The 16643-nt window shown below is 41.5% G+C and overlaps 1 protein-coding gene across 2 annotated transcripts in view; it reads right to left on the reverse strand.

Annotated features, from left to right (window-relative positions):
- Positions 1 to 16643, reverse strand: part of ATXN10 (ataxin 10) — a 97602-nt gene that overhangs the window by 15242 nt on the left and 65717 nt on the right. For both annotated transcript variants that reach the window (XM_075855938.1, XM_075855937.1), the window contains exon 10: positions 13520 to 13583. In XM_075855938.1, coding sequence (XP_075712053.1) covers positions 13520 to 13583 — 64 coding nt within the window. The remainder of the gene's footprint in view (positions 1 to 13519; positions 13584 to 16643) is intronic.

Here is a 16643-nt window from a genome sequence, read left to right on the forward strand (position 1 = left end):
AGGGTGTTAAAAACATATAGTCAACCCAATTCTATGTTCTGATTTCCATTTTTAGTATCAGAATCCAATAGGATAGTGTCGTAAATACGCAACATTTTATACCGATTGAGGTAGGAATTAGGATTTGCTGACTTCTGTATCTTAATTTGGAATGCAAGTCAATTTTGGAGTTTGACCCTTAAACTACAAAAGGGAATAAGTCCCTAGGAGAAAGTACTAAAATTAATTTCCATCATCAGGTAAAAAAAAAATAAAATACATATATACACAGCCTAAGGGGTAAAAAAGCAATAATGTATAATTAAAATTTCAACCATTTTTCTCCCGAATGTGAACAAACAGCAACATGTTGAAACAATGCAGCCCGGGTTGAGCATGGGCCGTTGCTAGCAAGGTGCTGAGTTTTGGTTGCTGTAAGAAGTTTAGAATTGTTAAAGGATTAAATGTTTATAAAATGAAAGCGTTGTCTGCATTCTCGGCTCATTAAGCTTTCAGCGACTTGACAGCTCTACTGACTCATCCAGATCTCCACACAGACCGATAAATCCCAGAAGGCTTTTAAAACCAGTAATCCTCAGATTTGTTATCAATAAAACGATTATCTCTGGGAGGAAGATTTATGTAATTTTGTGAAGAATATAAAAAAAAAATTGAAAAAAAAAAAATTTTTTTTTTTTTAAACGTAAACAGAAATAAAAAAATGGAAAATGGTTTTGGAGAGGTTATGAAATGTACACGTGGTCTAGGAATAATAGAAATTTTGCGTAGCTGTACATCTGTTTTATCCAAGCTGAACTGGCTGGTGCAAACATGACCACCAGGTGGCCCGTCAAATTGGCCTATCAGAGGCTTAGAAGAAGCAAGCGTTTCCCCAACTCCTTACGAACACAAAAAGTCCCATGAGGGTTTCGAAATGTGTATGACTTGACCCATATCAGTCATGGCGAGTGGATGAAAGGGACTTGGTTTCAAAGGAATCGGAAGTGGGGAGGTGGGGGTAATGGCCCACTGGTCTGGTCCTCAAGTTTTCCCTTTGGGACACTAGTGAGTGAGATTTCGTCCACTTTGATGCCCTAATCTAAAAGGAAAAATGCCTTATTTACACGTTACTTTAAAATAAATCACAATGGGAGTTGCCATATGGCTTCAAAAACGGTTCCTGAAGTGGTATAGGTGGTATCAAATGTTGCCTAGTGAGTCTACTTATTTAGGACTACATACCAGTCAAACCATTACCATTTACCCCTGCCCAGATTACCAGAAGTGAAGGCTTGTATATGACATTCTACAACGGCATAGCCATACAGTACGTCGAGGTTGTAGTGTGACCCGGATCCTGGCACCTGAGGTGGCCGAAAAGTTGCTCTACCACATAAGACATCAGCCACGCTATATAGGGACATTCCCGTGGTAGGATGGCAGATCATATGTTATTTGGACAACCATGTCCTGGAGCCAGATACGTTGAAAACGGACAGCAGAGTTATCTCCACTTGTTAGTGGTTGCTGGAGTAGTAATCTCAAAATAATTAAAAGAAAACAAAAAATATTACATATGTGATCCAATATTCTATTCTTATTTTATTTTTGTTTCTTCTAATGTTTTTCGCATGAATGCTAAATGCCAAAACGGTATGGCCGCCATTACTGCTCCCAATGGGGCGTAACCATGCCTTACCAGACAGCAGATTTGTCTACTTCTCTATGGACCCGGTGAAGCACAATTGCACAAATGGTCAAATTTGCCATTTGGGCCTATGGTGGGCAGATCGGCCCTGTGGGAGCTGTAACGGCGACCATGTCAGCTGTCACCAAGCTTTCTCAGAAACCCATATAACAGCTCAGAAAACTTGACGGAAAAGGAGGAGGACGACGACTCAAGGATTGACATTTACAGGGGATTTTTGAATATTTGAGGAAAATCCCCTCTATCTGTATCCAATGACATTTGCCCCAATAAAAAGTTTTGAGTCAAGAAAGCGGAGGTAGTGAGGAGGGGTGGGGGGGGGGGGGGGGTAACAGTGATCCTCTCCTTTTAAATTTTGTTTTTTTCCTTGGAGCCGATACATAAATTTGATATACATATTGGAAAAACAAAGATCTAAAAATACAGCCCGAGAATTTTCCTCTCCCTCTAATTATTTTGTCTATTTATTTTGTTATTGTTGGAGAAAGCTTCTTCTTAAAAATGAATATTTTCCTCGCTGGAGATCCGTGCCCCCTGTTATTGTGTGGTATACGGACTCCCAAGGTTTCCTACAAAACGGTACATTGTGTGATCTGTCCCGTGCATTGGCTGAACAATGTGGTTGAACGCCTTGTTTTTATAGCTTCCTGTAACAGACACTTAAAAGGCCACTAACCTAAAACCAAGAGATACTACTTATATATAGAAATTAATAACTACAAGTATATAAAAGGTAAAAAACTTACCATGTGGAGAGGTTTCCTACTGCAATAAAAGTTGTGTGGACTATGGAGAAGTGGTTTTAGCCTGGAAGATGACTGTACTGACCCCCCCCCCCACATAACTTCCTCTTAAATAGCAGCTATAACATTGTACCGAAAAGGGTTGTCTCATTACAACACCCGTCCATGTGTTTTATAAAGGGCAAGGGCAAATCTACATCATAGAGGGGTCCCTTTACTCGGGTCCCCCTATATGAGCCAGAGCAGAGAGTCGCTACATGGACGCCCATTCAAATTGATGTAGTATGACACTTCCCCCTGTAGTAGCCACTGAGTAACTATAGAGGGCGTCTCTCGTTCTGGAGGACCCAGTGTATTAAGCTCTGTTCACACTTGCGTTATGGGGTTTCCATCCAGGGTTCCAGTATTTTTAAATGGCAAGAATGCTACAGAGGCATGCAGCGCTATTCCGGCCTCCAAAAAAAAATACTATAACCCAGAAGGAAACGTAATAGATCCGATTAGAAGTCAAGATCTGTTTGAAAATAGATCGGTCTTAAACATGGCTATAAACGGAAGCCACGATGCTAGTGTGAACACGTCCTTAAAAGGAACTCTACAGGATAAATGGATTTAGTGTTATGCCTAGTATAGGGCTGTAGGGGGCGGAGCATGAGAGTTAAGCAAAGATAGAAGTCATGCTCCGCCCCTTCTAGCCCTGCACTAGGTTTAACACAATGTATCAGTTTTTCCCTAGAGTGTTCCTTTAAAATTCGAAAACAAAATTTATGACCACACTTTTTTCCCCCTACCCGGAAATTTACGCTTGTAGAAATACAGTTTGGCCATTATATAACAAGTAGAAGCGCTCAAGATCAACGAACCCACTTGGTAAGTGATAATGGAGAAGGAATGAGTCACAGGCTATGGGAAAACGGATCATTGAGAAGAAATAGCTTTTCTTCTTCGACACCATCCCCTCCTTATATCTGAACACACATTTATAAGTCATTGTTGCCATTGAAGGGGTTTTCTCGGCTATTGGCACACTTAGCGCGGCTTTGGTCAATAAGTTGTGATTGAGAGGACACAGCCGGCACTCACCCTTTATAACTTGTGACTCTCGCAAATGAATTTGCTAGCGGAGAACAAATGGCTTGTACAGAGTTCTCACTGCCAGGAGATTTCGAGTTACTGAAGTCCTATAACAAGTGGATTACAACGAGTTTAGCTTCAATATTATACACTGGGCTGTATTCAAGCACGGCTCTCCACATGACAAAGAAGTGAAAGCTTTTTTTGTGTTACTTGCCCGAGTCTTATCTGTTCACATGAAATAAAAGCTCGAAGGGATGAAGTTTTTACGAATGGATCCGTAACTAATACCTATCAACAATTCAAGAGGACAATCTCTCATGGATACAAAAGAGAGACAGTGAAGACCCCCAGCCGCCTATTCTGTACGCTCTAAAGAGAGGATCTCAGCAATATTAATGACTCCTTGTATCCTGGCTTTAAAAGTGGACCAAAAAAGTATCAATTTTGTTGAAAGACACAAAAAAGTAAAAATACAAACAGAAACATTATGCCATCTACCAGAAACAAGATAGCAAAAAGGAAAAAGATTTAAAAAAAAAAAAAAAGTCAATAGACCAAATGTAACTCTTCAATAAAATAAATTCTTGTCATCTGGTATTCGATAATCTAGAAAATCTGATAATCCATCACAGAGCTGTAACAACATGTGCAATTGCACAAGACCAGAGGATGAAGACCGAGCAGAGAGAAGCAAATACGAAGTTCCTCTGATTAAAGGGATACTCTGCTTTGGACAATCCCTACTTGTTAGAAGGGTCTCTTGAAAATAAACTGATCACAAAGTGTCCCCCCTGCTTGGACCTCCAGTGATTGGCTATAATTCGTGTGAAAACCTGTCAGTAAGTGCTAAATTTCCCAGCAGCGCCACCACAGGGGAAATTAAGTATTACACAGTGCCAATACAAATCATTGTATTGTCTGTGTAATACAGGACAGGTCAGGTCCTCCAGAGAGAGAGACCCTCTTTATAACCACACTCCACTCTGACCAAGAGATGAGGATCCTGTAGAGGATCCACTTCTATTAACTTAAAATTCCATAACAGGGTGTATGAAAATGGGTTTTCTAAACCAGACAACCCCTTTAGGAAACATTATAGTAGCATGTTTTGTATTCACATATTTATTTTGTGGAGGTAGAAGTGGTTTCAAAAGTAATTAACGGTATGAATAAAAAATAAAAAAAAACTGATGCAGCCCCCTTTTTTTTATATCCACGACGGTGTTTGGCTTAAAAATCGGAGCCAAAAATTGCATCAAAGTGTGTGATCCTGGCCTAAAGGGGTTGTCTCACGAAGACAAGTTCTTTGCAATTTAAGCCGGCATGGCAGTCAGCAGAACTGGCTCCAGTACCATCCCGCTAGCCCCGGCGATCAGCTATTATCGCTGGAGATGCTATGGCCGCAAGACATTACCACACCTGCGGCAGAGGACATGTAATATTACATGGCGGCCAATCGCATGGATATTCTAAAATGAGAGCTGCTCTTTGTCAGCTGGTTCAGAATGAAGTCCCAAATGGGGACTTTATTCATGATTTCCATGTGCCCTAATAGTGTACATGGGAAGTGAGATCACCCCTTTAAAAAAAAAATAATGAGACAACCCCTTTAAATAAAAAAAAAGTGACCATTAATTGTATATTATTAAAAAAAAAAAAAAAAAAAAAAAAAAAAAAAAAGCACACAAATATAAATTTACAACCATATACTAGGTACTAGGACTGATTTTAAGCATTTTCTTACATATAAAAAGAACTGAAAAAGTTTAACTGCACATTACATTTTTGCCAGGGGTGTACATAGAGATTAGGGGGCTTTCAAAGCAAAGATTATAAGGCAGCCCCCTACTGGTGCCAGTTACAACTCCCAAACCCTAACTATCTGGGAGAGAAGAAAGTTTGTTTGCCCCCATCTCCCTTTTATTATCCTTGTATGTACAACCAGTGGAAAGGAGATCCCATACAGAAATGTAACCCCCCATTAAAATAAGGGATGCAGCCAACCAGATTTGGGCTCCCACTTTCCAGGGGCCCCAAAGCAGCCGCAGGTTTTGCCTCTACAGTAGGTACGGCCAAATATTTTCTCTCGGATGTGAAGTACAACACATTGGTTGAATCATGACAACAGTGCTCAGCAGTTGTGTCTCATCCATATTCTTGTATTACTTTAGGGGCCCAGGAGAGCAGCCCATCTTCAGGAAAAACAAGAATAAACTTACTGGATAAATGACCAGAGTTTTGATCTGTTGCATTTCAAAAAAGTAAAAAACGAGCAGCTTCGAGTAGGACGGCACATGTATCATGCCACAGAATCAGGACAGCTCGTTCATGGTCCTATAATAAAAGTCAATTTGTGGATGAAAATGATGTTTGATGAATAGCTAACCATTACTGTACACTGTGGACTTCCAGCCCAGTTTGTGGTTCTGTTTGAAAGTCAATTGGTGGCCTCAAAGACTCAAGCCAAGGGTCCCCCACATCACACGCATACCACGCATAATTGGCTCTGCTACATTTGGTTTTAGATCTACGAAGCCAAAACTGAAATGGTGATTTGACAACGCTTTACATGGTATCGGAGGCTTTGCAATGCCGCCCTATACTCACTCAATCAACAGGTGCTACACAGCTATTTTTCATGCAGTCATGTGGATCGAAATTGAAAACATTGAAATGAAAGGAAACTCTGCAACAAACAATTTGTAGCCACAGAACTAAAATTTCAGCATCAGAAAGAACAGGACCCCGCTAGGTGCAATGAGAATGGCTTTCGACAGGTTATGTGACCAGGACTTGGTTTGATGATGGAAAGCCTAGGAATGGGGTAAGTGGTGGCACAGAAGACTACTACCCTAAAATTGTGATATATGAGCTTGTAAACCAGCCCTTAAAATGGGTTGTCCAGTCTCTAAAAATGGACGGCCTATCCTCAGGATAGGCCATTAATAGCTGATCTGTCAGGGTCCGACTCCCAGGAACTCCGCCGATCAGCTGTTTTGAAGGAGGTGAAGCGCCAGTACGAGCGCGGCTTCCCCTTCTTTTTCTTCTTGCTCACTGTGAATCACCAACACGGATGTAGTGGCGATTCACAGGTATTGCAGCCTGTTCTTATTCACTTCAATGGGGGGGGAGAAGAAGCTGCAATACCGGTGAGTCGCCGCTACATTGGCGTCAATGATTCAGTAAGCAAGTAGAAATGAAAGGGGAAGCAGCGCTCGGCAGGGGTGTCGGGAGTTGGACCACGACCAATCAGAGACTAATGGCTTATTCCGGAGGATAGGCCATCAATTTTTAGGAACTGGACAACCCCTTTAAAAAGTGTAAAAAGAAATAACCTGACAGAGCTCTTAGATTCGCATGTACAATACCTTTGTGGAGCATTTCCCTTCAAAGCTCAGCCATTTGTGCTGCGCACCGATGCTTTTTTCCCTAATTCACAAACAGGAAGATATTGCTGGCTGCCATGTTACAGATACAGTGGAGCTGCATTCCGGCCACCGGTCACGGTTTCTACAACCCTCCTTCTAGCTCATATTAAACTTGACACTTCTTCCCCCCCCCCGCCCCCCTTCCAGCTGAAGAGAAAGCTTGCTTGAAAAAGTGCAGAGGCTGCTGTAATTACAGGACTAGTTATGAAATTCCCTACAAATCAAGACAACTTGAAATCCCGTTTGCTTTAGATATTAAAGGGTCCGGGCTCATTAAACTTTTGTATGCACGGTCTGCGATGGCAGACGGCCCGCGGATGACACTCCTCGTGCCATCCTTGTCGTAATCACAGAACGTCCGCACAGCTTCGGTCGTGTGAATGAGGCCTAACTAAACTTTAAAAAAACCTTTGACAGGTCATAGAAGTTGTACGGGCTCAATAGAAAGTCTAGGCGTCTACACACCGCTCACTCGGCGATCTGAGACTAGCCGAACGGAAACGAAGTGGCACAGTGCTCACTCGAGCGCTTCTGCTGAATCATTTTAGCGATCTCAGTGCTCTGCACACCAACGATTAAAACTTGACATGTTACTGTAACAAAGTTTTGTTTTTTTAAACTTAGGTACCCTTTAAAGGGTAACTAAATGTTCAAACTTCTGACATGTTCTAGTGACAGGAGGGGTGGTCTAGAAGTAGAAAAACATAACTGCTTTCTCCCAAAAACAGCACCCCCCATTGGCCCACAGGTTGTGTATGGTATTGCAGCTCAGCTCCATTCACTTCAATGGAATGGAGCTGTAATACCAAACACAACCAATGGACAGGTGTGGCGCTGTTTTTGGATGAAAGCAGCCATGTTTTCCTTATCCTAGACTACAATGGAGGGATTTCTCGTAAATCTCTTACAATGGGATAAGATCTGATCGAGAAAACATTTATAATGCAGCCCGTGTACCTCTAAACCGAAAGGGCCACTTTAAATAAAAATTCTTCAGCCATAAATCGCGACACATCTACAAGTAAACTGATCCACTTTTGTCAGCAGTGTCCAGATTTTCTGGGACAAGACCCTCAAATGTTTGTGCCAAGCAGGAGTTAATGAGTAGTCCTGCACATGTTATCTTATTCTCTGTTGGACAATGTATCCTACATTTTTTTTTACAGTGTGGTGACCGAAATGATATACATTAGAGCTCCGAAAAGCTCAGATGTGGTGATGGGTATTGCTGTAGTGCATGCATATGTGGTGACCAGACCACCTACCAGGAATGGCAAAATAACCTCTGCGTGGGCACCACACATTAAGATATCTATATGTTGAATCACACAATCGCTCATCAGTACATACAGGCACCGGACATTCTTCATAACCAGAGAGAGGAATTAAGACCTATTATCCAAACACTCAGCTTCCAAATCCGACCACAAAGTCCTTAACTACTCGCCAACCCCATGCAATACCCCAAGCACCTGCGGATTGGATAGAAAGTTCATGGAAGTCTTTATGCCGTCAAGTCTTTCTAATCAGGTGCAACGCTATTAGGGGCAATTAATACCCTAAATACAATAAATAAAAATTAATTATGCATGAGGTCCCTTAACTGAAGCAGGTCCAGTGCTCTCAAATGCATCCAGGGGGGCCGCAAGAAAAAGGGGCCGAATTATGGCTGTGACTCCTTCTACCCAGGATTTGTCATCAGCTCTCCTGATACGTCTGTTTTAGAAATTGCTTGTATTCCCCATGAAATAACATTAGAACTCTGCATTGTGCTCGGTTGTCCCTCCTGGAAATATATGGTAATAGCAATGACAACTGGGTGTTACCATTCCCTCTGTCAATGGGAGGTGTCTTTTCACATTCTGAAGTGTCTTAGGGTATGTTCACACGGCGGGGGTCCGTAACGGCTGAAATTACGGGGATGTTTCAGCCTGAAAACATCCCCGTAATTTCAGCCGTACCGGCATGTGCAGGCGCTTGAACGCTGCTATTCATTGGAGTCAATGAATAGCGGCTCCAATTACGGCCAAAGAAGTGACAGGTCACTTCTTCTACGCGGGCGTCTATTTACGCGCCGTCATTTGACAGCGGCGCGTAAATATACGCCTCGTGTGAACAGACAAACGTCTGCCCATTGCTTTCAATGGGCAGATGTTTGTCAGCGCTATTGAGGCGCTATTTTCGGGCGTAATTTGTGGCAAAAACGCCCGATTTACGTCCGTAAATAGGCCGTGTGAACATACCCTAATCAGTGCTGACATTATCATACTGTGTAGCGACATACCCCACTGATAAGGGGAATGGTAATGTCCAGTTGTCAATGTATTCATAAAATTTCCAGGAGGAACAACAGAGGAACAACAGAATCCAGAGTTTACAGAAAAAGTGATACAAAATTATTATTTCATGGGGAATACAAAAAAATAACAAAACAGATATGTCAGAAGAGATGAAAGATCTCCTTTAACCCCTTAATGACCAGCCTATTTTGGACCTTAATGACCAAGCCATTTTTTACGTTTTTCCATCGTCTCATTCCAAGAGCTATAACCTTTTTATTTTTGTGTCGACATAGCTGTATAAGGTCTTGTTTTTTGCGGGACAAGTTGTACTTTTTAATAGCACCATTTTGGGGGACATATTTATTGATTAACTTTTATTAACTTTTTTTTTGGGGGGGGGGGGGAATAGAAAAAAAAACCTGAAATTTCGCCACTCTTTTTCGCGTCTTAAATCAACGGCGTTTACCGTGTGATATAAATAAAACAATAACTTTATTCAGCGGGTTGTTACGATTGCAACGATACCAAATTTGTATAGATTTTGTATGTTTTACTACTTTTACACAGTAAAAACGCTTTTTTTTCAAAAGGACTTGTTTTTGTGTCTCCATATTTGAAGAGCCGTAACGTTTTTATTTTTCCGCCGATGCGGTCGTATGAGGGCTTTTTTTTTGCGGGAAGACTTGTAGTTTTTATTGGTACCATTTTGAAGTAGATGTGACTTTTTGATCTCTTTTTAGCACAGTCAGGATTCACAGAAAACAGCAATTTTTCCATAGTTTTTTATTACATTTTTTACGGCGTTCACCGTGCGGGTTAAATAATGTAATACATTTATAGTCTGGGTCGTACAGACGCGGCGATACCAAATATGTGTAACTTTTTTACTTTATTTAGTTTTTTTAATAGTAAAGCATTATGTATGGGGAAAAGCTCTGTTTTTCATTTTTTCAATTAACTTTATTAAACTTTTTTTTCACTTTTTTACTAGTCCCACTAGGGGACTATAATATGCGATTCTCCGATCTTTTGGATTGCAGTGTATTACTGCCTGTCCGTTTAAAACGGACAGGCATCTGCTAGGTCATGCCTCCGGCATGATCTAGCAGGCATTCGCTCCAGGCAGACCTAGGGGCCTTTATTAGGCCCCCGGCTGCCATTAGAGACACAGACACTCGGCGATCTGATCGCCGGGTGTCGGTGGGGAGAGAGGGAGCGCCCTCCCTCTCTCCAAAACCACTCAGATGCGGTGCATGCTATTGCGCACCGCATCTGAAGGGTTAAACAGGTGAGATCGATACTTCTATCGATCTCACCCGGCAGAGCAGGGACGCCCCCAGCCCTCAGCTGCCTCTAGCAGCTGAGAGCAGGGAGATTTGACGCTCCCTGCTCGGTTTACTTTATCCTGATGCAGCGCCGTAAAAAGGCATATGCATCAGAATAAAGCCCGTTAGTGGCCGCCGTTAAAAGGCGTATTGGCGGTCACTAACGGGTTAAGACTATGTTCACTATGTAAAGAACAGGAAAATACCAAAAATAAAAACATTGATGAAATTCCGACAGTGTAATAAACATAAAAATAAAAAATAAAGATCCTCTGTGTCTTAGCATGGCTTTTCCACCCCCAATCCTAGACTTTTCTGCTTTGGTCTGCATTCTCAATGCCAAAAAAGTTACTGGATTTTTAAATTATATTTTTTTCAAAAAAGGAAGAAAAGAAAAAAAAAGAAAAATAAATACAGCGGGTCCTCATATTGTCTTTTCTGGCATGGCACAAAGACAAAATGCCATTGTTGTAAACCAGAGCAACTGGATTGGGGTTTGCTTTAGCCATAAGTTTTCCTAAACCATAATTATAGAGGCAGCTGCCAGAGAGGCAGAAGTATTTAGCAGCTACCTCACAGAGGATTTTCACAGAAATAAAAGAACAGTAACTGTATCAGTACACGAGTTTGTATCTTTTATAAAGTCGTACATGTCCGATATGTAAACACTTGATGACTGGATCCGCGCCGACCACTTGGAATAAACTGCCAAACCAGAAGCAGGTAAAGCTCCCGCCAGCCCCAGATTCTCTGTAAACGGCCTGGAGACTAGGTGGACGATGTACACAACAAAACCTTGTGGGGTTGTAAGAGAATAAAAACATGGCGGCTTTCTACCAGAAACAGCGCCACCCTTGTCAATAGGCTGCATTTGGTATTGCAGCTTAGCCAGATTCACTCGAATGGAATTTAGCTGCAATATCAAACAAACTCCATGGAAAAGAGTTGCGCAGTTTCTGGACGAAAGCAGCCATGTATTCATAATTTCATAAAACCATTTATATTCCAGGCAAAACCAAGAAGAGCTAAATGAGATCGTGCCCACAAGACTTCCCTAATGTACTCTCCGTATTACTGTTAGCATATTCGGTTTCTTTGGTAGGCCATGCTAGAAATAGTGCCCTATACCCGTCATAGCGATCCGGACTGGATAAGGAAGAAAAGGAAAAAGAGAACGTCTAGAATCAGAGAAGATGTCACCTATTAGTCACTGGACTTAAAGAGGAATGTCCGCTCTTTTGTGTGGCGTAGTGAGAAGGACATTGTTCTTCTGTCATTCCTCCTGGAAATTTATGAAGGCGGCCTGGACTACATGGAGAATTTTTTTCAGCGCAACAAATTGATTTTAAACTATGGAGTAACAGCTGCAGTACATTGAGTTGCATGTAATCTTGTGGACTGCAGCAGTCACTTGATCAAGTCGCACTACAAAAAGTCTCAGTGTAGCCAAGGCCTAATTGACACCTGTGTAGGGATATACCCCTTTGACAAAGAGAATGGTAACAACCAGTTGACAATTTACGCATAAATGGACTATAGGCATGGCGTGGCATCGTGGTGTTTGTGAAGGTCGGGATCCAAGTTCAGGGAACAGCGCAGGGTCTATGGTCTACTTAACCCGCCACCGACGGTACTTCGCATTATTCCCACCCCCGCAGTACTCCCTGCTCCCTTTTCACCGAAACAATCTCAATTTAGGATGATTAGAGTGCCTGTAAGGGTATGTTCACACGGCCTATTTACGGACGTAATTCGGGCGTTTTTGCCCCGAATTACGTCTGAAAATAGCGCCTCAATAGCGCTGACAAACATCTGCCCATTGAAAGCAATGGGCAGACGTTTGTCTGTTCACACGAGGCGTATATTTACGCGCCGCTGTCAAATGACGGCGCGTAAATAGACGCCCGCGTAGAAGAAGTGACCTGTCACTTCTTTGGCCGTAATTGGAGCCGCTATTCATTGACTCCAATGAATAGCAGCGCTAATTACGGCCGTAATTGACGCGGCGTTCAAGCGCCTGCACATGCCGGTACGGCTGAAATTACGGGGATGTTTTCAGGCTGAAACATCCCCGTAATTTCAGCCGTTACGGACCCCCGCCGTGTGAACATACCCTTACAGAACCGGCAGGTCCCTGCATCCAGCTTCTACCCAGGTGACGTGTCATTCACCCATTAGACCTATAATAAATCTTATAAACTTATCAAACCTTCTAGTCTAAGAGAGAACACTGCGAACAATCTATGGGTGAAGAGATCCTTTTCAGGTTTCCAGATTGTATAGGGTTAGAAACAAGCAGACAAGAAAGCTGAGAAAAGCAGCTGCAGCTTCCAGCATGAAGAGGACATATTACTGGTAATGACACGCCGAACTGATCATATGGAGTAATTATTTAATCGGTGCGCCCAGAATTTATAATTGACAAATCAATGATATAGGAAAGATTCCTCTATTATCTGGTTTTCTAGAGTATGCCAAATTTCTTGTTTTGTACCTAATTATGCCTAAAAGTAAAGCAAAAAAAAATAAATTAAAAAAAATATAATATATATTATATTTTTCCCCATGGGAGAGTTTTTTTCCTGTGTAATGCACATTGTAGGAGTTCAGAGTAGAAGAAGAAAGATATGGGATAGTGGTTTGGAGATTATTTCTGAATCAGATGGGTGGGTGTCACTTTTAAAGCCTATTCAGACACTAGTCTGACAAACTATACTGAATATTAAAATTTTACGTAGCTTTTCTTAATCAGCATCATCTATTAGAATACTGCCCCCTGTGGACAAATGTAGGAGTCGGAACTAGTAAATTTCTTCCTCTCTCCCTCGCCCCATCGAGCGCTCGCTCTCCATCGAAAACAAGCCCCAGTGCACACCAAACATGGATCCCATTACCTGAATCCTTCCTTGAGGTCAAAGCCTGTGTGGCAAGAATTAGATTGTTGATGCAATTTGATGTATTTTTGGAAAAAGGATACAGGGATTGTTGTCATCAATACTGCAGTTATCTAGGATGAGGGGAATCCCGTCTAGCTGATAAATCTGAAAGAACATAGGAAAGCACACATCAAACAAATTAAAAGCGTCTGTTCATCATTGCAAAGTCATTTACCTAGTACCTAAAATTTACATGGTGTAAAAACCTACGTTCAAAATTCTGTACCGGTTAATTTCTTAAAATATTTTTATATCGGTCAGCGCTTCGTACTTCTGGATACAGAGCTCCAAATCTCCTGTGCAGCAAATTCAAATTCAAGCTATTTGCAGCCACCACTAGGGGGAGCTTAGTCCATACTATTTTATTATTGAGTTCAATGTAAGCTCCCTCTAGTGGTGGCTGCAGGCAGTAAGAATTTTATCATTTAAGTCTGTGGATGTAGGGAATTTAGAAAATGGAGCTCCAACTATTATAAAAATATATTAAATGAATCTGAACAAAACTTAGACTTATTTAGAGAAAAACAAATGAAATGGTATACAAGAATGGACATTCACGTTTCTGAAAATAAAATTCACTCCCGAAACGATAAAAATTGCAAACCCCAACGCCACTTATCTCATATAGCTAATGGATTACGCGAAAACCAGTCGATTTGAGCTCACCTGTAAGTGAGCACGCATTAAGTGTGCGCCCTTCATCCCGGTTTGCCCAGTTTTAATACATTCCTTATTTTCACGTGTACCATCAAGTGAATTAAAGTGACACATTATATCCAGCGGGTCAACGGCAAGGACGGCGTTTACGATGGGTTGGAAACATTTCTTCAAGGTCATTGACAGCCAGTAACAACCAATAGCTCCTCGCACCCCTCCCCCCATAGCGACAGACTTCTGAGATTCTTCAATCACCTTAGGCACGGCAAACGTTTACCTTTAGAAAGCTGGGAAGTGACTTCAAGTGTTGTCCAAATACCTGAATGAAAGATTGCCATCCTACCAAAAATGTGAAGTGTGGAGAGAGAGCATTGTATGAGCAAGTCACCTCCACCCTACGCTCCGCCGCGAACAATCCCGGCCCTTATAGAGGAGCTTCAAGTGCTACACATATTTTCAATTAGCTCGGAGTTTATGCACACCAATTATTAGACTATTTCACTTTCAAGACTGTTTGAAAATTGTGCAAAGGAAACACTCCCTGCATTATAATCTAAATATTGGTTCACCTTGCGGTCAGGAAGGATTTTTTTTTTTAATTCATAGAATATAATCAAATTCTAGAAAATATGGTAAGTAACGCAAGTGACTAATAGTACATAAAATTGTAAGTTTTCCACTATCTATTAGGGTCTACATAATGAAGTGTATGTTCCGTGTATGCAGTGACCCAGCATATGCCCCAAAAAAAAAAAATAAAAAAAAAATAAGTGTCCCCCTGGTGGTCGGCGAACCGATTTTTTTCTTCTTCTTTAACTATGGCATAGTGTAGTAGACTATGCTATACCATACAAAAGGCATTAAAAAAAAAGAAAAAAAAATATATAAAAAAAAAAAATACTGCTCGGTCCACTTTTTTCCCATTGGGAAACTATAGGTGAAATGCTACTGTATACCTATACAGGGACACACTTCAGAGTTATACATCCAACAGAAGGATCAAACAGCGTGAAAAGAGCCTAAACAATCTAATGCAGTGAAGTCGAATTGGAAAAACATTCTAAGAAAATCAGATTTGCACGGCCCTTTGGCGACTTTTTGCTTGGCCCAAACGCACGCATTCCACCAATGTGATCTTCTGATTTATTACAAGTTCAGTATTGGGTGGATAACCATCGTGGGGGCCTTGGGAATTTACCCTACAATGGGTCTCTTAGAATCAGCAGCAGAAGCCCATGGGCCGTGATGTAAAACATGTACAAGGCCATAAATGCCCATCAGGAGAACAGGCATCCCACACCGCGTTACCCGATTCAAAGCTAAGCAACTCCCGCTGACGGACTCTAAAATGGTAAACGGGTCTGTGGGATCCCATTCTCCCAATAGCGGAGGGTGCCAATCAAGTATTTATGGCATATCCTATTCATATGCCATAAATGCCTAAGACGGGAATACCCATTTGAATCACTTGTCCTCGCCGATAGGGTCAACATACATAAGAAAGAAGAACATTCATTAGGAACTAGTGACATCACTAAACCTACGATACGATGACACCTAAAACCGCTATAGTATAATTAGCAATTTTCCATTGAGGAGTCCAGGAAAGCAGGGTGACAACCCTCTGGGGATCTAGAACAGTGTCCATAAAGTTTATTTAGTTATTTCTGCACTACTATATCTGGCTCATTAGGACGGTCGTCTTAAAATTCCGACAGATGGGGTGCTACCAAGGAAAATATGTTATGGGTAATGGAGAACAAATATTATCTTTATTACGCTTGCAGCTTAGAAGATTACGTTAGCTGCATTAAGCACATTCATTTCCTCCTCTAAAAAGCCCGTGTTTTTGTACAGACTTGCTTTCCAAAAAGGTAGCGGCGAGCAGGCACTGCGCTGTCAATCATCTTCAAACACAATGAGAGGAGACTCGCTCTTTCCGCTGACGTGCTGGACACCAAAGTCATCGTAAATTAGGCTACTGGTTTTTGCCTCTCCTACACAAAAAAAAAAAAAAAAAAAAAGGAAGAAGGCAAAACTTTACCTATAAATCTACCTTGACCTAAACAAAAATATTAAGAGGAGAGGATAGTTGAGCCAGGGCATGGCAAAGGTTAAATACTCTTTAGCTGCATTGTCATGACTTGGCCGTTTGGGTGGAGGTTTAGTGAAGGGCATTGATCCATTAGGCCTCAGGGTACGGTAATCAAGCATTGCCCGGGTGCCAAGGCTCAACACAGACTGGATTCTTAGGAGCTTACGCTGCTGACGGACGCGGTTATCAGGTTGAGCTCCTGTTGCCTCTTCTTTTGCTTGTTCTCCTTTTGAGTAGAATAACAACATTGAAGTGTAATTGGTGGGGCTCCCGGACCATCCTACAGTAGACATCTACTGTATATAAACACCTCTTAAAAAAAAGTATTTTTTAAGCAGACCAGGCCTAAATAAAAAAAAAAAAAAAAAAAAAAAGCTAAACCTGACAACCTCTGTGTACTTGAGGATCTCAAA

This window comes from Rhinoderma darwinii, chromosome 3, assembly GCF_050947455.1.
Source record: "Rhinoderma darwinii isolate aRhiDar2 chromosome 3, aRhiDar2.hap1, whole genome shotgun sequence".
NCBI classification, from domain to species: domain Eukaryota; kingdom Metazoa; phylum Chordata; class Amphibia; order Anura; family Rhinodermatidae; genus Rhinoderma; species Rhinoderma darwinii.